This window comes from Mytilus galloprovincialis, chromosome 13 (assembly GCF_965363235.1).
Source record: "Mytilus galloprovincialis chromosome 13, xbMytGall1.hap1.1, whole genome shotgun sequence".
NCBI classification, from domain to species: Eukaryota; Metazoa; Mollusca; class Bivalvia; order Mytilida; family Mytilidae; genus Mytilus; species Mytilus galloprovincialis.
The window spans coordinates 6,288,593-6,313,246 of record NC_134850.1 but is presented as its reverse complement, the minus strand read 5'-3'; the positions used below and the strand labels follow the sequence as shown (position 1 = coordinate 6,313,246).

The following is a 24,654-nucleotide window of genomic DNA, read 5'->3' as shown; positions in this document are numbered from 1 at the left end:
ATATGTCATACGGTATTTGAAAATAAGTGAAAATAAGCCAAAATCAAATTTTAGAATATGACCTTGACCTTTGACCTTGACCTTATTTTCATTTTTTTGGACCAAGGAACTCGAATCAAGAGACCCTAGGTCTCTATCACTTATGGTTTACCAGTTAGAAATGCATATCACTTATATCAAATGCATAAGGGGAAATAACTCTCATATGGAGTCTCCAGATAGCTTCGGTCCAAATGAATTGCCTAATCCTGAAGAAGTAATGAGCAATTTGGTAAAATAAATTTGTCGTAATCTTTTACGGTTGCGAAGGAGTAGTGGCCACAAGAAAAACAGTGTTTGGGGAGATAACTCTTACAACGTAAAGTATTTTGCTACGCAGTTGTAAATTTTTAAAGCGTATAAACTATACGACATCATATTCCAAATATCTAAGCGACATCTTCTGAAACATCAATACTACGCAAGAAAAAAATTTAGGCGGAAGAAAAAAAAAAAAAAAAAAAATTAAAAACCAATTGTTCAGAGAACAATTGAAGGTCTTTCCACTAGTAAAGAGCTATTTTGATATTGAAATATGAAAAATCAGTTTAAAATGTTAGTTCCTATGGCTTTATGATGTATTTATATGAATTTAAAGCAAAGGTCAAAATCTAGAACGTCCTTTTAACCTATGACCTTGACCTCAATTTCAAGGTCACAAACCAAGGACCTTAAATCATAAGACCCAAGGTCTTTAATATGTTTGGTTAATGAGTAATACCACTTTACGCGTAATTCTAAATGTAAGATGGACAAAAACTCCCATTTATTGTATGCGCACCCTTTCAACCAAAATATACAAGTAAGGACATGTCGCAACTAACAATTTAGGAAAAAATGTTTGTCGATATGTCATACAGTATTTGAAAATAAGTGAAAATAAGCCAAAATCAAATTTTAGAATATGACCTTGACCTTTGACCTTGACCTTATTTTCATTTTTTTGGACCAAGGATCTCAAATCAAGAGACCCTAGGTCTCTATCACTTATGGTTTACCAGTTAGAAACGCATATCACCTATATCAAATACATAAGGGGGAATAACTCTCATATGGAGTCTCTGGATAGCTTCGGTCAAAATTAAAATCCTAATCCTGAAGATGTAACGAGCAATTTGGTAAAATAATTTTGTCGTAATCTTTTACGGTTGCTAAGGAGTAGTGGCCACAAGAAAAACAGTGATTGGGGAGATAACTCTTACAACGTAAAGTATTTTGTTACGCAGTTGTAAATTTTTAAAGCGTATAAACTATACGATATCATATTCCAAATATCTAAGCGACAACTTATTAAACAACAATACTACGCAAGAAAAAAATTAGGCGGAAGAAAAAAAAAAATAATAATAATAATAATAATAATCAGAACAAAAACAATAAGTCTTTCCACGGAAAAGTGGAAAGACTTAATAATAATCAGAACAAATACAATAGGTCTTTCCACGGAAAAGTGGAAAGACCTAATTAAAAACCAATTGTTCAGAGAACAATTGTAGGTCTTTCCACTAGAAAAGATCTATTTTGATATTGAAATATTAAAAATCAGTTTAAAATGTTAGTTCCTATGGCTGTATGATGTATTTATATGAATTTAAAGCAAAGGTCAAAATCTAGAACGTCATATTGACCTATGACCTTGACCTCAATTTCAAGTTCACAAACCAAGGACCTTAAATCAAAAGACCCAAGGTCTTTAATATGTTTGGTTTATTAGTAATATCACTTTACGCGTAATTCTAAATGTAAGATGGGCAAAAACTCCTATTTATTGCCTGCGCACCCTTTCAATCAAAATATACAAGGACATGTCGCAACTAACTATAGTTAGAATATGACCTTGACCTTTGACCTTGACCTCATTTTTATTATTTTGGACCAAGGACCCCAAATCTAAAGACCCTATGTCTTTATCACTTATGGTTTACCATTTAGAAATGCATATCACTTAATTTAAGGGAAAAGGGGGAATAACTCTCATATGGAGTCTCCGTAAAGCTTCGGTCCAAATGAATATCCTAATCCTGAAGATGTAACGAGCAATTCGGTAAAATAAATTTGTCGTAATCTTTAACGGTTGCGAAGGAGTAGTGGCCACAAGAAAAACAGTGTTTGGGGAGATAACTCTTACAACGTAAAGTATTTTGTTACACAGTTGTAAATTTTTAAAGCGTATAAACTATACGATACCATATTCCAAATATCTAAGCGACATCTTTTGAAACATCAATAATACGCAAGAAAAAAAATTAGGCGGAAGAAAAAAAAAAAAAAAAAAATAATAATAATAATCAGAACAAATTCAATAGGTCTTTCCACGGAAAGGTGGAAAGACCTAATAATAATAATAATAATTAAAAACCAATTGTTCAGAGAACAATTGAAGGTCTTTCAACCAATAAGGATCTATTTTGATATGAAAATATTAAAATTCAGTTGAAAATGTCAGTTCCTATGGCTTTATGATGTGTAAATATAAATTTCGAGCAAAGGTCAAAATCTAGAACGTCCAATTAACCTATGACCTTGACCTCAATTTCAAGGTCATAGACTAAACATCTATAATCAAAAGACACTAGTTCCTTAATATGTATGGTTCATGAGTAATATCACTTTACATATAATTCTAAATATAAGAGGGGCGAAAACTCCCATTTATTGTCTACGCACCCTTTCAATCAAAATATCTAAGTTACAACATGTCGCAACTAACAATTTAGTAAAAATAATTTGTCGATATCTTATAAGATTAATGAGAATAAGTAAAAATAAGCCAAAATCAAAATTTAGAATTTGACCTTGACCATTGACCTTGACCTAATTTTAATTTTTTGGGACCAAGGATCTTAAATCAAAAGACCCTAGGTCTCTATCACTTATGGTTTTCTAGTTAGAAATGCATATCATTTATATCATATACAAAAGGGGGGATAACTCTCATATGGAGTCTCCGGATAGCTTCAGTTAAAATTAAAATCCTAATCCTGAAGATGTAACGAGCAATTTGGTAAAATAAATTTGTCGTTATCTTTTACAGTTGCGAAGGAGTAGTGGCCACAAGAAAAACAGTGTTTGGGGAGATAACTCTTACAACGTAAAGTTTTTGGTTACGCCTTTGTCAATTTTTAAAGCGTATAAACTTTACGGTATCATATTCCAAATATCTAAGAGACATCTTTTGAAACATCAATAATACGCAAGAAAAAAGTTAGGCGGAAGAAAAAAAAAAATAATAATAATTAAAAACCAATTGTTCAAAGAACAATTGAAGGTCTTTCCACAAGTAAAGATCTATTTTATTATCAAAATATTAAAAATCAATCAAAAATGTCAGTTCTATGACTTTATAATGTATAAATATGAAAATGGCAAAGGTCAAAATCTAGAACGTTCTATTAACCTTTGACCTTCAATTTCAAGGTCACCAACCAAGGACCTCAAATAAAAAGACCCTAGATCTGTAAAATGTATGGTTAATGAGTTATATCACTGTAGGCATGATTTTAAATATAAGATGGGCGAAAACTCTCATGTATTGTTTAGGCACCCTTCCAACCAAAATTTTTAAGTTACAACATGTCTCAACTAACAATTTAGTAAAAATAATTTGTCGATATCTTTTAAGGTTTTTGAAAATAAGGAAAAATTAGCCAAAATCAAAATTTAAAATATGACCTTGACCTTTGACCTTGACCTCATTTTCATTTTTTTGAACCAAGGACCTCAAATCTAAAGACCCTTGGTCTCTATCACTTATGGTTTACCATTTAGAAATGCATATCACTTAATTCAAATAAAAATGGGGAATAACTCTCATATGGAGTCTCCGTAAAGCTTCGGTCCAATGAATATCCTAATCCTTAAGATGTAACGAGCAATTTGGTAAAATAAATTTGTCGTAATCTTTTACGGTTGCGAAGGAGTAGTGGCCACAAGAAAAACAGTGTTTGGGGAGATAACTCTTACAAGGTTAAGTATTTTGTTACGCAGTTGTCATTTTTTAAAGCGTATAAACTATACGATATCATATTCCAAATATCTAAGAGACATCTTTTGAAACAACAAAACTACGCAAGAAAAAAATTTAGGCGGAAGAAGAAAAATAATAATAATCAGAACAAATTCAATAGGTCTTTCCACGGAAAAGTGGAAAGACCTAATAATCAGAACAAAACCTATAGGTCTTTCAACCGAAAAGGTTGAAAGACCTAATAATCAGAAAAAAACCTATAGGTCTTTCCACGGAAAAGTGGAAAGATCTAATAAATTGGTGAAGTGTTGTTTTTAATTACCTGCTATTTTTATTTACCTGAACTGGGTTGATACCAGTGTTGCAGAGGGTACTGTATGATTCCCCAGCTGAGGAGAAGGTATTTCAGTATCGAGAAGTTTTATAAGACATTTTGTCTTCTTAAATTACAGAGATTGCAACTCCTTTGAGCATAGTTGATTGATTGTTTGTGGCTGAATGTCCGTTGGCAAATATTCCGTGCATGCATGTTGAGGACAATTTAGTAATAGATAGGTCCTGTCATAGATGCTATTTGGGATGAAGGTCGGTGGAATTTTAACTGCCACTGAAAAATTTGTGTTTATAAGATACAAACAGAAATTGTGCCAGAGGTTTTGAAATGGTTCTTAACGTGCAGTGACTCCCTAAGATGAATTTAATGTTCCAATACTGAGTGGACGTGGCTGCGCACTTGTATATCCCACATAGTCAACATGATGCTCCACTTTGCAAAGGGTTGTACTACCGGAAGGCCTTAGTGGCCTGATATCTCTTCCCCAGTCACCCTTTGTGGTTAAGATGAAGACTGAAATGATAAGTTTGGTTCTGTGGATTAGTTTCTCCTTACCTCTATCTATGATGAATAATTTAAGTAAAAATTAAGTAGATGTGATGTACAAAATGTATCTGTCAATAAAATAGCGACCCAATGACAAAAAGTATTACTTGGTAATAATACACGTACGGCTTTCATCAAATTACACTTTCAGACTAACTATCCAACAGAGACTTTTAAAGATCAGCAACCTATACCAAATTCCGCAAATGAAAAAAAAAATACAATGAGATTTGAGAAAAAACAACGACTGACAAGCTGAGACTCGTAACCTCAGACAGGCAAAAAGATTTTCAGATTAACCAATTTTGCTTTAGACCTATAATACATGCTAGTACCATAATTCATGAAAGCTTATTGTTGGTTTAAATGGTCACAAATACAACTGACAATTAAAAAAAAACTGTATTTCCTTTTCTTTTTTACGTAATTTGTACCTCAAATAAACTTAATCTGGACCATTTAAGATTGAGTTATAATGATTGATTGTTGATTGTTGGTTGCAAGTTAAGGACGCTATCAAACATACAATACACACGATAGATAATTTCTGTATGAAATAGAGGTCGGGGATATTTAGTCTGCCACAGGAAAATGAGGGTATATAGGATAGGCACAAACATTTAGCGTTACAATAGGCCACCTACGGACCGCTCAAAGAGTTGTGGAAAGACTTAGTATTCCTAACGTGCAAAGATCGTTGATCTCGCTTTATACGAGGCTTCAGGTCTAACGTCCCCAATCTGACCGCACGTGGCTGCGTACTTGATAAATCCCGCACAGCCGAATGGACGCCCAACTTTGCAAGGGTTTTACTGCCGGTCGGAGGAAGACCAATAGGGACCATATTTCTATTCTCCAGTCACCCTTATGGGAGTCATAATGAATACTGAACAGATATATCATGTTAAGGAGGGGTATTTGCGAAAAATACCAGTCGAGAGAATGTTAAATTTCACGAGCCGTAAGGCGAGGGAAATTCATTCTCAAGACTGGTATTTTTCGCAAATACCCCTCAATAACATGATATATCTGTTTAATTACACCGAATGTTAATGTACTAAAACGATTGATGATCGTGACGTTACAAGCGTCTAGTCGGATAGAGTATTTTTTGGCAAATACCACGGCAGAGAGGGTAAAAAAGACATATCCTTTTAGCAAATACCCCGGCGGCGTTAAAAATGAACGATATTCATTTGATAACAGTAAATTGGTGAAAAATACACTGGCTATTAACCAATCAAAACCCCGGATTCTTACATAAGGTGTAATTATGTGGATAATTTCTTTTTGTGGATGGCAAGTCATTATTCTACATCATATTCAACGTTCTAATTCTGAACTGACGTGGATGCGTATTTATACATCCCACATAACTACATGAAAAATCCCCGAGGCGGCACCTTGGTCTTAAACGGAGAGATTTGTACCGATTTCTCTATCGTAGTAAGTGGGGGGGCTCATCGAAAGACATCATGTACTAAGATGTGTATAATTATAATATTTATGTTCTCCCGACTCATTAAAAAAAAAATTTTAACGAGAATATTTGTTCACGAAACTAGACATCGGCCACCACAATCCGCAGAGACATGTTTCCAGACTTATAAGGTCATACAAAGATCAGTCTATTAATAGCTGTTTGCTTTACGTTCAGTGTTAAATGTTTCATTCATTTTCAAGAAAACAAATTAAGAATACTTTTAAAATGCAAGTACTGTAAAGTGAAACAATTGAAAATTGAAAAAAAACTGCTCCACTAGTCAACACAGCTGATGTGTTTCTACTTTATCAATTTCGACCCATTCAATTCGGATGCTGGTTTTCTTTACCAAAATAAATAGCTAAATAAAGTTCAAGGTAGTCAGGACACAAAAAGAGGAAGGGTGTCTCAACATGGGACTGTGGGTACAGACGTGCAGCGCAGCTGGTACTTCAAAAAATCCCTTTCATACGTGTGTTAGTTACATTGTAGTGTTGTGTCGTTGTTCTCCTCTTATATTTATGCGTTTCCGTCAGTTTTAGTTTGTTACCCCGATTTTGTTTTTTGTCCATGGATTTATGAGTTTGAACAGCGGTATACTACTGTTGCCTTTATTATTCACGACCCCTGAATGTATTTCATTACACATTTATTACCCGTTCAAATGTTTCGTAGTTATCAGTACTTTTTTTTAATTTGATTAAAAAGTGGAAACACATATACAGATATTCAATAGAAAGATACAAATTATATACTCATTTACATTTTATCTGGGTATAATTGCAAAACGTAAAATAACAAAAATACCGAACTCCGAGGAAAACTCTAAACGGACAGTCCCTAAGCAAAGGTCAAAATCAAAAGAATGGATAACAACCCACTGATATATTTGATACATAAAAAGGCACCTTTCCTAGCGAAACCTCTTTGAAAATCCTTTATATAGAAAGAGACCCCCCCCCTTTTTTTCGTTATTCGGATAAATGAAGTCAAACATATATTTTACTCTATTGGTAAATCAAGTACATGACTGTGCTCTACATATGTCTGTTTATCAATCTCTGTCGTTTTACACTTTTCATTTAACCTTTTTACGATTTTCTTTGAATTATACGAGTTCCAAGTGACAATTATTCAAATAAATCGTTAACACTGGAGAGAACATTTGAGGTGGTGAAAAAATCAATTATTATACATAATATAGAATGCAAAATTATTTTTTGTACATTCTTTAATCCCTTTTACTGTAAATGTTTGTAAACTGCATTATAAATAAGATAATCGATTGGTGAAAATAACCGATCAACACTTGATTATTTATTTCAGAAAATGAACCAAATAAAGAAGTTCAGGATCAAACATCTGTCAAAACCAACCTTCCTGTTTCTGTCATTTTGCGCCAACAGTTAAATATCAAAAATTCAAAGAATGAGAATCCGATGACTTATACATGTAGCTGTATCAAAACAGGCAACACATTAGTGTTTACCGACTACACGAATGGCCAACTTATTATTTGTAATTCAGACGGTTCTGATATCGATCACATTCCTCTGTCCAATACACCATGGTATATAACAGGGATAGATAGTAACACGGTAGCAGTCTCATGTGTGTTTGGCAGTACCATACTGATAATAAATATATCTACACGTTCTATCAAGAGTAAAATCAAGACCAATGGTATCTGCGGCGGAATATCATATAATGATAATAACCTGTACGTTGTTATTGATTGGAGTATAACACATGTGATGGACCTGACAGGTAAAGTAATACGTACTATACCTTTACCTACAGACGGTATCGACGACATTACAGTAGACAGAGACAGGTTGGTCTGTATAGAGAATACATCAATATACTGCTGCTCGTTAGATGGAAAGTTAATGTGGAAGTTTAAAAATGATACATTTCAGGATTTACGTCATGTGACAACAGATAATGAGGGGAATGTCTATGTGACTAAAGAGAAGACACACCGTCACGCTGTATTAGTTGTATCTGAGGATGGTAAACATCAAAGAGAACTTCTTACTGAATCAGATGGATTGGATAGGCCGTGGGGAATTTATTTTGACAAAAAAGAAAATACTCTTCTTGTTTGTAATTTTATAGGAAAAGCAAATGCTTTTCTTTTCGACGTGAAACATAAATTAACATGAATCATTCTTTCAGACAATGAGTTTATTCGGACTCGGTTCTGTTTTTGTGTTAAGTCATCCATTATATCTTCTATTTATTTGTGTTTTCTTTGCTATAAATCTAAATTAATTGATTGTCACGATCTGTTATATTCAGATTAAATACAATACTAACAATTTTACTATGTACATGCTATCTGTGATCAACGCTTAAATTTCATGTGTGACAACAAATCAACTGTATGTGGAAATGTAAAGTAATGCTGCAAAGGTGTGTTGTTCTGTGATACACATCCACTATTCACTGTTTGATTTTTGAAGAAGAAAACAAAATTCAAATTATTTTGCATGACATCTTTTAAAACCATTTATACATTGTTTAAGAGGACATTTTTATTTGAGTCATATGCATATCCTCAGCATTATTTTTGGTATTCGAAACAAATATTATATACGAATGTGTTGGTTTTAACTCAAATCGAAACACATTAAAAATTGTATGGTGTTGTTGGGTTGCTGTCTCATTGACTGGTACTCCCTCATTGACTGGTACTCCCTCTTTGACTGGTACTCCGTTTTTCATTTTATCTCTTTTGTTTTCATCCTGGAAGACTTACATTCAATATAGACTGCCAATTTGTTCTCGTACTGGATAGGCATGACATATTTGCCACTTGACGACAAACAACAGATTAAGATATTATAAGTTCTATTTATATTAAACTGTATGACATGTTTTAAGTGTATTCGTGTGTTCATATTTAGAAAATAGGGAGGTATATATAAAAAAAAAAAAGAAGATGTGGTATGATTGCTAATGAGACAACTCTCCACAAGAGACCAAAATGACACAGAAATTAACAACTATAGGTCACCGTACGGCCTTCAACAATGAACAAAGCCCATACCGCATAGTCAGCTATAAAAGGCTCCGAAATGACAGTGTAAAACAATTCAAACGAGAAAACTAATGGCCTTCTAATATATATAGAAAAAAATTAACGAAACACAAATATGTAACACATAAACAAACGACAACCACTGAATTACAGGCTCCTGACTTGGGACAGGCATATACAAACATAATGTCGCGGGGTTGAACATGTTAGCGGGATCCCGACCCTCCCCTTACATGGGACAGAAGTATAACAGTACAATATAAGAACTATAGAAATCTGTTGAAAAAGGGCTTAATTCGTCAGATGGACAAAAATACCAGTGGACGTGGCCGGGTACTTGTACATTGTACATCCCAACAACAAAAAGACACTATGAACAGATCTGAGAGTACTCGCAGTTAAGTGACAGCTAGTTCAAAGCTACTAACAACTAATAAAACAAATCATGCATCTAAGACTAACTTATCAATCTGTACACATCCAACATCCAATGGATTTAGAGTAAAGACGTCATAAACAGTTGATAGAAAAATATTACCTTGTGCAATGCCAAGATACAGGTATCGACAGATTGTAGATCCATGAATGTATATATGTATACCTTACCTAATAATGACTTCACGGTTCCGCTAGCAAGCAAGCTAACCAAAGATATTTTCTTTACCTACACCCTCAATGCAATCGGCTGTAATTGGTTTATTCGATTCAGATTTGTTTACATATAGTCATTCGAAATGAATTTTATGGTTTTGTGTTATCACCCGAATACAAATTCAACTTGATGAATTATATTACAGAATTACTGCAATAGTATCTTAAAGGTTCAAAATTTGTTTTTAACTAAAAGCATGTAGTTGTTCATGATTGTAATACATGATTGCCGCTTAAAGAAACAGCTATACATGTTCATGCTATTTGTTGAAAACTTTGCATCCGTCAAGGACGTGTTGTAAATGGCTCATTTTAGTGCATCCTATAAGAACCAGCAACTATTTTTTTATGTACATATTATTAATTTGAACTTTTTGAAATGTTGTATGTTTTTTGTTCATGTTACACAATGTGTAATGTTTTGATTTTAACCCAACGCGAGTGTTTTGCGTTTTCAATAAAGATTATTATAGAAAGTTTTATCATTTATGTGTATGTCTAATCTTAAACTGTTCTCAATATAAAAACTTTAAACATTAAAGTTTGTCAATATTATTCTTCAGTTCCTTGTCCCCTAATATCATTAACAACAACCAAACTCAACCTCATGTCTGTTTTGGCAGACATAAATGTACGAAGAACCTCAATTTTTTCCTGTCTGCTCCTATATTTGCCACTAAACGTTATAGAAACCACCTTTAATATTTCACATCCTTGAAATAACGACGGCCAGAAAAGAAAGCCAAAGTAGTATACGTCAATGACATCCTACGCAAACGAAAAATGATATGTGAAATATACGTCAGTGATATAGTACATCATGACCACAAAACATAAGAACAAGATGTTATATATGTGAATGAGACAGTAACCAAACGACAAAAAAGGAAAACAGGTTTATCATCGATCAAATGTATTCGTTCAGTGGCGTATATACAAAATTTAGTCCTGGTATATATGATTAGTTTATTTATGTTCACTTGAGTTAATATGTCTTTTGATTGAGTTAAGACATGCCAGTTCATATGTTATAGTGTGCAATTGTTTGCACCTCTCCTTAGTCAGGAATCTGATGTTCAGTATTTGTCGATTTTTGTCGTGGTTCATACGCGTTTCTAGTTTTTTCTTTATATAAGACCGTTGGTTTTCCCGTTTAAATGGTTTTAAACAAGTAATTTCTGAGGCACTTTATAGCTTGCTGTTCTATGTGAGGCAAAGCTCCTTGTTGAAAACCGTACTTAACCTATAAAGGTTTACTGCTATAAATTCTGGCTTTTATGGAGATTTGGCTAATTGGCACTCATACCACATCTTCAATGAGACTATATCATTACGACGAAGATAATAAAACAGATGGTGAATGTACGTCAGTGAGAACCATACGACTCAGATGATAAAAACATATGTAAAATACGTCAATGAGACTATACCCTTCAGATGCAGATAATAAAAAGATGTTGAATATACAGCAATGAGACTACCTTAACGACGCAGATAAAAAAAAAGATTTTGAAATATACGTCAATGAGACTATTCCCTTATGACACAGATAATAAAAAGATGTTGAATATACGTCAATGAGACTATACCCTTACTTCGCAGATAAAAAAAAGATGTGGAACATTCGTCAATGAGACTATGTCTTTACGACGCAGATAATGAAAAGATGTGGAATGTACGTCGATGAGACTATAAACTTTCGACGCAGAATGAGACTATACTCTTACGACGCAGATAATAAAAATATATGGAATATACGTCAAAGAGATTATACTCTCACGACGCAGATAATAAAAAGACATGGAATATACGTCATTGAGATTATACCTTTACGACGCAGATAATAAAAAGATGTCAAATATACGTCTATGAGACTATAGTATTACCCTTACGAAACAGATTATAGAAAGATGTGTGATATACGTCAATGAGACTATACGCTTACGACGCAGATAATAAAAAGATATGGAATATGCGTCAATGAGTTTTCCGCTTACGATGCAGATAATAAAAGATGTGTGATATACGTCAATGAGACTATACCCTCACGACGCAGATAATAAAAAGATATGGAATATACATCAATGAGACTTTCCCCTTACGACACAGATTATAAAAATATGTGGAATATACGTCCATGAGACTATATCCTGGAAAACAGATAACAAAAAAAAATGGGGAATATTCGTCTATGAGACTATACCCTAATGACATAGATAATAAAAATATGTGGAATATATATGAATAAAACTATACTCTAACGACACAGATTTTAAAAAAGATGTGGAATATACGTCACTGAGACTATGCCCTTACATCGCAGATAAAAAAAAAATAAGATGTGGAATATACGTCAATGAGACTATGTCTTTACGACGCAGATAATGAAAAGATGTGGAATATACGTCGATGAGACTATACTCTTACGACGCAGATAATAAAAAGATATGGAATATAGGTCATCGAGACTAAACCCTTACGATGTAGATGATAAAAAGATGTGGAATATACGTCAATGAGACTATATCCTAGAACAGATAACAAAAAAAGATGTGGAATATTCGTCTATGAGACTATACCCTAATTACACAGATAAAAGAAATATGTGGAATATGTGTCTATGAGACTATACCCTAATTACACAGATAAAAGAAATATGTGGAATATGTGTCAATAAGATTATACTTTTACGACGCAGATATTAAAAAGATGTGGAATATACGTCAATGAGACCATACCCTTACATCGCAGATAAAAAACATAAGATGTGGAATATACGTCAATGAGACTATGTCTCAACGACGAAGATAATGAAAAGATGTTGAATATACGTCAATGAGACTATACTCTTACGACGCAGATAATAAAAAGATGTGGAATAGACGTCAATGAGACTATAAACTTTCGACGCAGAATGAGACTATACTCTTACGACGCAGATAATAAAAATATATGGAATATACGTCAATGAGATTATACTCTCACGACCCAGATAAAAAAACCCGGGAATATACGTCATTGAGATTATACCTTTACGACGCAGATAATAAAAAGATGTGAAATATACGTCTATGAGACTATGCCCTTACGAAACAGATTATAGATAAATGTGTGATATACGTCAATGAGACTATACGCTTACGACGCAGATAATAAAAATATATGGAATATACGTCAATGAGACTTTCCCCTTACGATACAGATAATAAAAAGATGTGGAAAATATGTCAATGAGACTATACCCTTACAACGCAGATAATAAAAGATGTGTGATATACGTCAATGAGACTATAGCCTCACGACGCAGATAATAAAAATATATGGAATATACGTCAAAGAGATTATACTATCACGACGCAGATAATAAAAAGACATGGAATATACGTCATTGAGATTATACCTTTACGACGCAGATAATTAAAAGATGTCAAATATACGTCTATGAGACTATAGTATTACCCTTACGAAACAGATTATAGAAAGATGTGTGATATACGTCAATGAGACTATACGCTTACGACGCAGATAATAAAAAGATATGGAATATGCGTCAATGAGGTTTTCCGCTTACGATGCAGATAATAAAAAGATGTGTGATATACGTCAATGAGACTATACCCTCACGACGCAGATAATAAAAAGATATGGAATATACGTCAATGAGACTTTCCCCTTACGACACAGATTATAAAAATATGTGGAATATACGTCCATGAGACTATATCCTGGAAAACAGATAACAAAAAAATGGGGAATATTCGTCTATGAGACTATACCCTAATGACATAGATAATAAGAATATGTGGAATATATATGAATAAGACTATACTCTAACGACACAGATTTTAAAAAAGATGTGGAATATACGTCACTGAGACTATGCCCTTACATCGCAGATAAAAAAAAATAAGATGTGGTATATGCGTCAATGAGACTATGTCTTTACGACGCAGATAATGAAAAGATGTGGAATATACGTCGATGAGACTATACTCTTACGACGCAGATAATAAAAAGATATGGAATATAGGTCATCGAGACTAAACCCTTACGATGTAAATAATAAAAAGATGTGGAATATACGTCAATGAGACTATATCCTAGAACAGTTAACAAAAAAAGATGTGGAATATTTGTCTATGAGACTATACCCTAATTACACAGATAAAAGAAAAATGTGGAATATGTGTCTATGAGACTATACCCTAATTACACAGATAAAAGAAATATGTGGAATATGTGTCAATAAGATTATACTTTTACGACGCAGATACTAAAAAGATGTGGAATATACGTCAATGAGACCATACCCTTACATCGCAGATAAAAAAAATAAGATGTGGAATATACGTCAATGAGACTATGTCTCAACGACGAAGATAATGAAAAGATGTTGAATATACGTCAATGAGACTATACTCTTACGACGCAGATAATAAAAAGATGTGGAATAGACGTCAATGAGACTATAAACTTTCGACGCAGAATGAGACTATACTCTTACGACGCAGATAATAAAAATATATGGAATATACGTCAATGAGATTATACTCTCACGACCCAGATAAAAAAAAACACGGGAATATACGTCATTGAGATTATACCTTTACGACGCAGATAATAAAAAGATGTGAAATATACGTCTATGAGACTATGCCCTTACGAAACAGATTATAGATAAATGTGTGATATACGTCAATGAGACTATACGCTTACGACGCAGATAATAAAAATATATGGAATATACGTCAATGAGACTTTCCCCTTACGATGCAGATAATAAAAAGATGTGGAAAATATGTCAATGAGACTATACCCTTACAACGCAGATAATAAAAGATGTGTGATATACGTCAATGAGACTATAGCCTCACGACGCAGATAATAAAAAGATATGGAACATTCGTCAATGAGACTTTCCCCTTACGACACAGATTATGAAAAGATGTGGAATATACGTCAATGATTCTATATCCTTGAAAACAGATAACAAAAAAGATGGGGAATATTCGTCTATGAGACTATACCCAATGACACAGATAATAAAAATATATGGAATATATGTCAATAAGAATATACTCTTACGACGATGATATACCAAAGATGTGGAATATATGTCACTGAGACTATACCCTTACGATGCAGATAATTAAAAGATGTGGACTATACGTCACTGAGACTATGCCCTTACGACGCAGATAATAAAAAGATTTGGAATTTATGTCACTGAGAATATACCCTTACGATGTTCATAATAAAAAGATGTGGAATATACGTCAATGAGACTATATCCTGGAACAGATAACAAAAAAGATGTGGAATATTCGTCTTTGAGACTATACCCTAATTACACAGATAATAGAAATATCTGGAATTTATGTCAATAAGAATATACTCTTCCGACGCAGATATTTAAAGGATGTGGAATATACGTCAATGAGACTATACCCTAACGATGCAGCTAGTAAAAAGATGTGGAATATACATCACTGAGACTATATCCCTTCGACGGAGATAATAAAATAGATGTGGAATATACGTCAATGCGACAATACCCTTACGACGCAGATAATAAAAAGATGTGTGATATACGTTAATGAGACTATACCCTTACGAAACAGATAATAGAAAGATGTTGAATATACGTCACTGAGACTATACCCTTACGACGCAGATAATGAAAAATGTTGAATATACGTCAGAGACTATACTGTTACGACGCAGATAATAAAAAGATTTGGAATACACGTTATTGAGACTATACCCTTATGACACAGATAATAAAAAAGATGTGGAATATACGTCTATGAGACTATACCCTTATGACACAGATAATAAAAAGATGTGGAATATACGTCACTGAGACTATACCCTTACGACGCAGATAATAAAAAGATGTAGAATATACGTCAATAAAATTATACCCTTACGACGCAAATAATAAAAGTGTATTTGAAATACAACATTGACGACTCAAGTACTAGCAGTGAAACAGCTCCAAATTTATTTTTTCTAAATGTGAAAAATGTAAACGAGACATATCCTAGAATATGATGTATCATAAATCAACGGCATAGTACTCTAACGAAAGAAATAATAACCCAGATGTGTCATGTTACTCATTGGCACACATACAAAAAATGTGGCATTTACGCCAATGGTTAATTGTTTGTTGCTTAAGCACCAGGGACACACTTTTACATTTTTAGACGTAAACAAATTTACAGTATGTCCTGAAATAGAAGCTGTCGGGGTGTGTTAACTGTCTCTAAAAAATGAGAGTAAAAGCGGATTATAACACAATTTTGACTTGCAACATGCCACCTACATGAACGAACGTGCAGAGAGCATGGTGCTAACTGGGAATATTGGTCAATGAGATAGTAACCAAACGAGTCAATTGAACAAAGAGGGGCGACATATACCAGGGGGCAGTCAAAATCGTAGAAAATTTTGGGACTTGTATTGTAGTAGCGATATAGGGAACATATCTGATATTATCTGTAAAACGGTTATTCCATAACGGTCAACCAACTCGTGATGACGTCCGTAAAACTTACGAAGGGATGACTTCAACTTAACAAGTTGGAACTCTTGGTTTGAATATCTTCCTTGTGAGCAACAAACCTCTATCAAAGAAATCATGATAGGAAATGCAAGCCCGGGAATATCGTATCTATGAAGAGATATATACTCCGTATATAGGTGCTTCTAAAATGTTGCTACATAGAAATAGAAAGTTTACAATTTGGAAACTGAAATCGATCTCTTTTGTCATAATGCCACCTACATGTACGAACGGGCAGAAAGCATGGTGCTAACTGGGAATATTGGCCAGTGAGATAGTAACCAAACGAGTCAATTGAACAAAGAGGGGCGAAATATACCAGGGGGCAGTCAAACTCGTAGATTGAAAATTTTGGGACTTGTATTGTAGTAGCGACATAGGGAACATATCTGATATTATCTGTGAAACAGTTATTCCATAACGGCCAACCAACTCGTGATGGCGTCCGTAAAACTTACGAAGGGATGACTTCAACTTCACCATTTGGAACTCTTGGTTTGAATCTCTTCCTTGTGAGCAACAAACCTCTATCAAGGAAATCATGATAGGAAATGCAAGCCCTGGAATATCGTTTCTATTAAGAGATATATACTCCGTATATAGGTACTTCTAAAATGTGTTGCTACATAGAAATAGAAAGTTTACAATTTGGAAACTGAAATCGGTCCCTTTTGTCGTAAAGTTTTGTTTTCAACTGACCCTCTTTGTCAATTTCTAGATGTAAGTCAAGATATAAGGCAGACTAAATACTCCGGTATCCTTAGTATCAAGTTCGATTGGAAAGATTCGTTCATTATAGTCACCAAATTTTGTATTCTTAAGTGAGAGAACATCATCTATATAGCGGAACGTTATATTAAAGGGTATTGCTTACTTCGTATCTTATTTCCTAAGAAGTTCCTGTATGAGGTCAGCCTCATAACAAGTCGACAAGAAGAGGAGCACAGTTGGTTCCTATTGGAATTCCGTCATTTAAAAAAAAACACAACATGTTCTCCAATTGGACGTAACAAATATGTTGTCAATCAAGAAATCAAGCTTCTTGATAATGTCAGTTTCAGAGATTTTGTTTGTTTGTATCAAAGTGATCTTTCATAAAGTAGGATTTATCCCTTCCCAAAACTAGATACGTGTACCTACGTTCGCCATTTTGTTTTATGAAACAAAGTAATAAGAACTCTTTTAATTTGTCAATTTTGCATGTCTGCCATAAAAAAAAACAATCCTAACTACACAAATAAACAATGTTACATTAATACGTCAATCAGACAATAATTGAACGACACAAAAAAAAAGTGGCATATAGGTTTTTGTAGCATTTACTTAAACATGTTAAATAGAATGTGTCGTATATATCAAAGACACAGTACCTAAACGACACAAATAAAAGAAATGCGACATATATGTCAACCACACCATAACGTATCAACACAAATAATAAAGGAAAGATATGACATATTCGTAAATGACACAGTATCATAAAGACACAAATCTATAAAAATTTGCCACATCCGTTAATTAAACATTCCTTAAACGACACCAATATAATGTGGCACACCCGTCACTGAAACAGTCATCTAACGACACAAATCAATAAAAATTTGGTACATCTGTTAATTAAACATTCCTTAAAAGACACCAATATAATGTGGCACACCCGTCACTGAAACAGTCCTCTTAAGACACAAATCAATAAAAATTTGATACATCCGTCGTTGAAACAGTACCATACCGACACAAATATAGTTTGACACATCCGTCAATGAAACAGTCATTTAACGACACAAATATAATGTGGCATATATATGTCGATGAGATACTTTCATAATGAAACCAATAATAATAATAATTGACGTATGCGTCTACCATACCATACCATCAACAATGTAAATAATAATAGAACAGTATGGCATATCCATCAATGCGACATTTCCCAAAGACACGCATGAAAATATGCGGCATATCCGTCAATGAGACAGTACCTCAACGAAACAAATAAACAAATGGGTCAATATCCTTAATGAGCCTCCAATTGAGTATCACAAAAGTTGTCTGTAAACAAAAAAATATCTGTGGAGGGATACTGAACAAGTTCCAATTTTTAACAAGTGACTGAGCTTAAACATTTGTGTTGATCTGGAAAGTAGATGATCATAGAATAAAAACTATGGAGTTATAAAATGTATAAAAAGTATTAAATTTTAAAAGAATTTATTGTGTTAAAAAAGGTCTTTTTTTACCAACGACGAAAGGATTTTATGGTATATTAAAGGTACCAGGATTATAGTTTAGTACGCCAGATGCGTAATTCATCAGTGACGCTCATATCAAAATATTTATAAACCCAAACAGGTACAAAGTTAAAGAACATTGAGTGTATGCTAATTTACGGAAAAAAATGAACCACCTTTCATACCCAAAAATGTAACCACACATGTGAAAATGTCTAAGCTTCGATTCGTCAAACGTATTCAAGTTTACTATACGGACTGCGCTACAGAATACAACGGTATCATTACTGCCTATGGTGAAACAATTGTGCATATTGCCCCAAATGTACCATAAACATTAATAAGACACAATCCTAACGACACAAATAAAAACATGCGGCATATCCATTAATAAAACAGTACCCATAACGACACAAATAATAAAATATGGCATATACGCCAATAAGCAAGTACCCAAACGGCATAATTAAAACCAAAAGTGGCATATACGTTAAAGGGAGAGATCCTAACGACATAAATTATAAAAGAAAGATGTTGAACGTCTGTCAATGAGACAGAACTTAACTGACAATTAAAAAAACAATGTATAGTATACGTCAATCAAACCATGCCTTTACGACATAAAAGAAACAAGGTGGCATATACGTCAATGACAAACGGTGATGACTATACGTCAATGACTAACGGCGATGTATATACGTCAAAGACTAACGGGGATGCATATACGTCAATGACTAACGGTGATGCATATACGTCAATGACTAACGATACAAATGGTAAGTACTGGCTATTGTTCAAATCGGATTATGGATAACGTAAATATCATTGAAAAAGGTGATGCATAAACGTCAATAACTAACGGCGATGAATATACGTCAATGACTAACGGCGATTAATATACCTCAATGACTAACGTTGATGAATATACGTCAATGGCTAACGGCAATGCATACACGTCAATGACGAACGGTGATGAATATACGTCAATGACTAACAGTGATACATATACGTCTATGACTAATGGTGTGAATATACGTCAATGACTAACGGTGATGCATATACGTCAATGACTAACGGCGACGCATATACGTCAATGACTAACGGTGATGAATATACTTCAATGACTAACGGTGATGCATATGCGTCAATGACTTATGGTGATGCATATATGTCAATGACTAACGGCGATGCATATACCTAAATGACTAACGGGGATGCATATACGTCATGACTAACGGTGATGCATATACGTCAATGACTAACGGCGATGAATATACGTCAATGACTAACGGCGATGAATATACGTCAATGACTAATGGCGATGAATATATCTCAATGACTATCGGTGATGCATATACATAAATGACCTACGGTGATTTTACATCAATGACTAACGGTGATGCATCTACGTCAATAACTAACGGTGATGCATATACGTCAATGATACCGAACTCTAACGAAACAATTAAAAAAAATGTAGCATGTCCGTCGATAAAACAGTACCCAAAGGACACAATTAAAACAATACATGGCATATTTGTCTATGGAAAACAACTCTTACAACACAAATAAAGCAATGTAACATAAACGTCAATGACGAACGGCGATGAATATACGTCAATGACTAACGGCGATGAATATACGTCAATGACTAACGGTAATGCATATACCTCAATGACTAACGGCGATGCATATACGTCAATGACTAACGGTAATGCATCTACGTCAATGACTAACAGTGATGTATATACGTCAATGACTAATGGTGATGAATATACGTCCATGACTAACAGCGATGTATATACGTCAATGACTAACGGCGATGAATATACGTCAATGACTAACGGTGATGCATATACGTAAATGACTTATGGTGATGAATATACGTCAATGACTTACGGCGATGAATATATGTCAATGATTAACGGTGATGCATATACGATCAATGACTAACGGCGATGAATATACGTGAATGACTAACGGCGATGAATATACGGCAATGACTAACGGTGATGCATCTACGTCAATGACTAACAGTGATGCATATACGTCAATGAGACCGATCAATGACTAACGGCGATAAATATACGTGAATGACTAACGGCGATGAATATACGCCAATGACTAATGGTGATGCATCTACGTCAATGACTAACGGTGATGGATATACGTCAATGTGACCGATCTCTAACGAAACAAATAAAAAAAAATGTAGCATGTTCATCGATGATACAGTACCCAGAGGACACAATTAAAACAATACATGGCAAATTTGTCTATGAAACCATAACAACACAAATAAAGCAATGTAACAGAAACGCCAATACTTAAAGAACACAAAAAAAATGTGGCAAATTCGTCAATGACACATTACTATAATGACACAAATAAAATGTGTACATGTAATATACTCGTCAATGAGACGGTTCACTAAAGACACTAAAAATCGACTTAAGGATATTTGCTTGTCATGTTTTGGAATTTTTGTCAGATTTTCGAAATTCTCTTGTTTTATCTATTGAAAGCATTAAAAAAAATTGCCCATGGACCCCCCATTTTTATTTTTATAAATCTTTTACATGGATAAGCTATTTGTAAAAGTCTTATAAAATCTTATCTATCTTTTAATAGTTTTTGAAAACTTTAACTGGTCAATGATAAAGCTATAAAAAATCAAGAGAGACAATTTTCCTGCCCAAATTCCAATGGCTAATAATAAGCGCATTGACCCTATATATATTTTTGTTATCCTTTTTCGATTCCTCAAGTAGTTCCCTATCAATATATACTAGTGCTATGGAAAGTTATTTACTTTGAAACTGAGCAGCGAACTTCCTGAAATGTAATTGTAAACAAATATATATTTTTAAATTTCAGAAAATATAGATTATATGAACGCATTTCTCCTGAAACTTTGTGTTTGTAATTGTTTCGAAAATATTTTTTGTCTATATTTTGGGTGGACATTTTTATTAAAAGTTGCAATTGGCTTGGAACGATCTTTCAGTAACTGTTAGTACTATTATTTCGATGCCTTGATTCTATTGTTTTATGTTAATTGTTTTTCTGCCTCATATCATTCTCGTGAATTAATCCAATTGCAACTGATTTTTAAAAATTGTTCTAATGTTGAATGTACTGATTCACCACCGCACCAATATTGTCCTAGTATAGTGAAAAATTGAATGCTCACAAATGCTGAACCCCGCCACATACTTTATGTGCCTGTCTTAATTAAGGAGCTGTAGTTCAGTGGTTGTTGTTGGTTAGTGTCTGTCATATTGTTTGTCGTAAACTGTTTTCGCACTTATTAGGTCGTTAATCTTCTCGTTTGAATTGTTTCAAAGGAGTAGGTTCAGTAAGACTCCTTTTTGGCTCTAAAATATAGTTGTTTTACAAAAGTGTACAAATGTAATCTTTTACTTGTTTACTGGAAAGTAGAATGCTTCTGCTACATAAATATGGGCTCTTTTTGACAAAACAATGCACACATATCGGGTGCTAGCATCCTTAAGTCATGCTAAATTACTAAAATCTTCACAATTTGAGCCTTTTAGTTAAACTTTAGACGGTTTCCGTCTAAAATGAAAATGGTCGAATTCGTGTTCATTCATAATATTGAAATGTAAGTTGTATTTGATGATAATACATAATATATATAAAGGTTGAGGATGAACACGGATGCGGCCACTTTCATTTTTGACAAAGACTATCTTTAAAGTGACGTTTTCCGGCATATTTGATAGATTTTTCATATTTAAGCTTGAATTGGAGCGTTTTTAATGACTACATCAGTTAAAATCTTTTACTTGAACTTATTGAATCAATTCAAATAGACACTTCAGTAATTGAAAAGTGTCCAAAATCTTTCGTTCGATGAACCTGAAATTTAAGGCCACAATCGGCCCTTACCGGACCTACTCCTTTCTTAATATTCAGGAGCTATAAGTACATCATCATGACATTTACATGAAGTGACAAGAAATAATTATCATTACCTTAGACCCAATTATTATGCTTTAATATAAAAGTTGATTAAAGAGACAAAAATATGTCAAATATCAGCTGCTTGTGGTTGTTTGATTTTCATTGTTGTCCATATTTGGAGAGTAATTGTGACATTCACCAATACGCCGGACATCTAACGTCTGGCATTGAATGCTGCCGCTAAATCTGTACGAATCTCTGTACGGACCAAGGATACATTTAATACCTAAAATATATACAAATATTTCACATTCTGTACGAGTCTCTGTATGGTACACGTATACATTTAATACCTGAAATATATATAAATATTTAACAATCTGTAGGAATCTCTGTATGGTACACGGTACATTTAATACCTGAAATATATATAAATATTAAACAATCTGTAGGAATCTCTGTACAGTACACGGATACATTTAATACCTGAAATATATATATAGATATTTAACAATCTGTACGAATCTCTGTATGGTACACGGATACATTTAATACCTGAAATATATGGGTCATTATAAAAAAAAGTGCAAATTTCGACGAGGTAATATTTTGAAAAATGATGTCATTGTTTAAAACTTTTAAATGTGTCCCGCTATTCTATAGTATGGTAGCAACGATATTCAGAAATATGCAATGGAATAAATGAAGAGTTTCTTCAATTTTAACAATTTTAGGTCATCCTTTGAAAGAATTTTGCCAATGGTGTTACCAATTTAAAGCATACATTTAGGTACTAAATGATATTGTTTAACATCAAACAACTGTTCCAATTTGTTGTTTAGGTTTAAATTACGACTTATTGACATTATTCATATAGCCGTGCATTCTATTTAAACATAAATTTCAGAATACATTGTCGTAAAAAGTTGGCTGTCCTAATTATGGCCGTTGCAAATACTATAAAATACACTTAAACTGAATATATGTGAATTGTATAAGATTAAATGATAATAATATACCTTATCCTTTGTACACGACATAAAAACACTTTCATTTACGAATAAAGATAAAAGATGTCGCATCTTTATATAGTAACACCCCTGACCCTACAGTAACTCCAATGACATAAAAGTATCACCAATGACATCACATTTCAAATTTTACCTTTATCAAGTACTGAACACAAAGCCAAGATCACCAAGCAAAAGAAAAAGATGAAAAATTAATTCTTAGGCTAAAAAATCTCAAATTATATATCATAACATCTATCATTAAAAATGTCAATAGTGTTACTAAATAGTGTCATTGGTGTTACTAGCATACATCAGTTTGTGAAAACTGTGTATATGTAATACATGATATTGTTAAAACATTGTTAAATAAGTATTGTTTTTCATAAATAATAAGATGTTTAGCTTGTTGAACATGAAAGAAACACAAAACAATGCTGATTGTCATGATATATTCAGTGGTGTTACTAAACTGGTCAATGGTGTTATTTTATCAAAATGGTCTCACTATTGACAGTAACTCCAATGATTTAAGGTGTATTTTAAGATTCAGTTACGAAATAAGTGCTCCATTCCCCTATTCTGTATGTTTTTACTGGTGCATGTTTCTATAATCAATATGTTTCATTATTCAAAGTTAAGGAAATGTTTTCAAAAAATGATTTTTATAAAGGGTACACCATGGACACTATTTCCAATTACGATGTAACCTTTACTTACTTTTACGATTTTTTCACTAAATCTTCAACATAATTGTTTGTTTTCTTTTGCATAACAAGCTTACAGGTAACATTGCTAAGGGAGAAACTGTTGTAAATGCCCAAATCTTGCGAAAGATATCTCTTATCCTACCAA

General features: G+C 33.4%; 1 protein-coding gene across 1 annotated transcript in view; it reads left to right on the top strand.

Annotated features, from left to right (window-relative positions):
• LOC143057374 (uncharacterized) overlaps positions 1-8,534 on the top strand; it is a 57,024-nt gene extending 48,490 nt beyond the window's left edge. Inside the window, exons 9-10 of the mRNA XM_076230678.1 lie at positions 7,696-7,992; positions 8,488-8,534. Of these exons, the coding sequence (XP_076086793.1) occupies positions 7,696-7,992; positions 8,488-8,534 (344 nt within the window). The remainder of the gene's footprint in view (positions 1-7,695; positions 7,993-8,487) is intronic.
• The last annotated feature ends 16,120 nt before the right edge of the window (positions 8,535-24,654 follow it).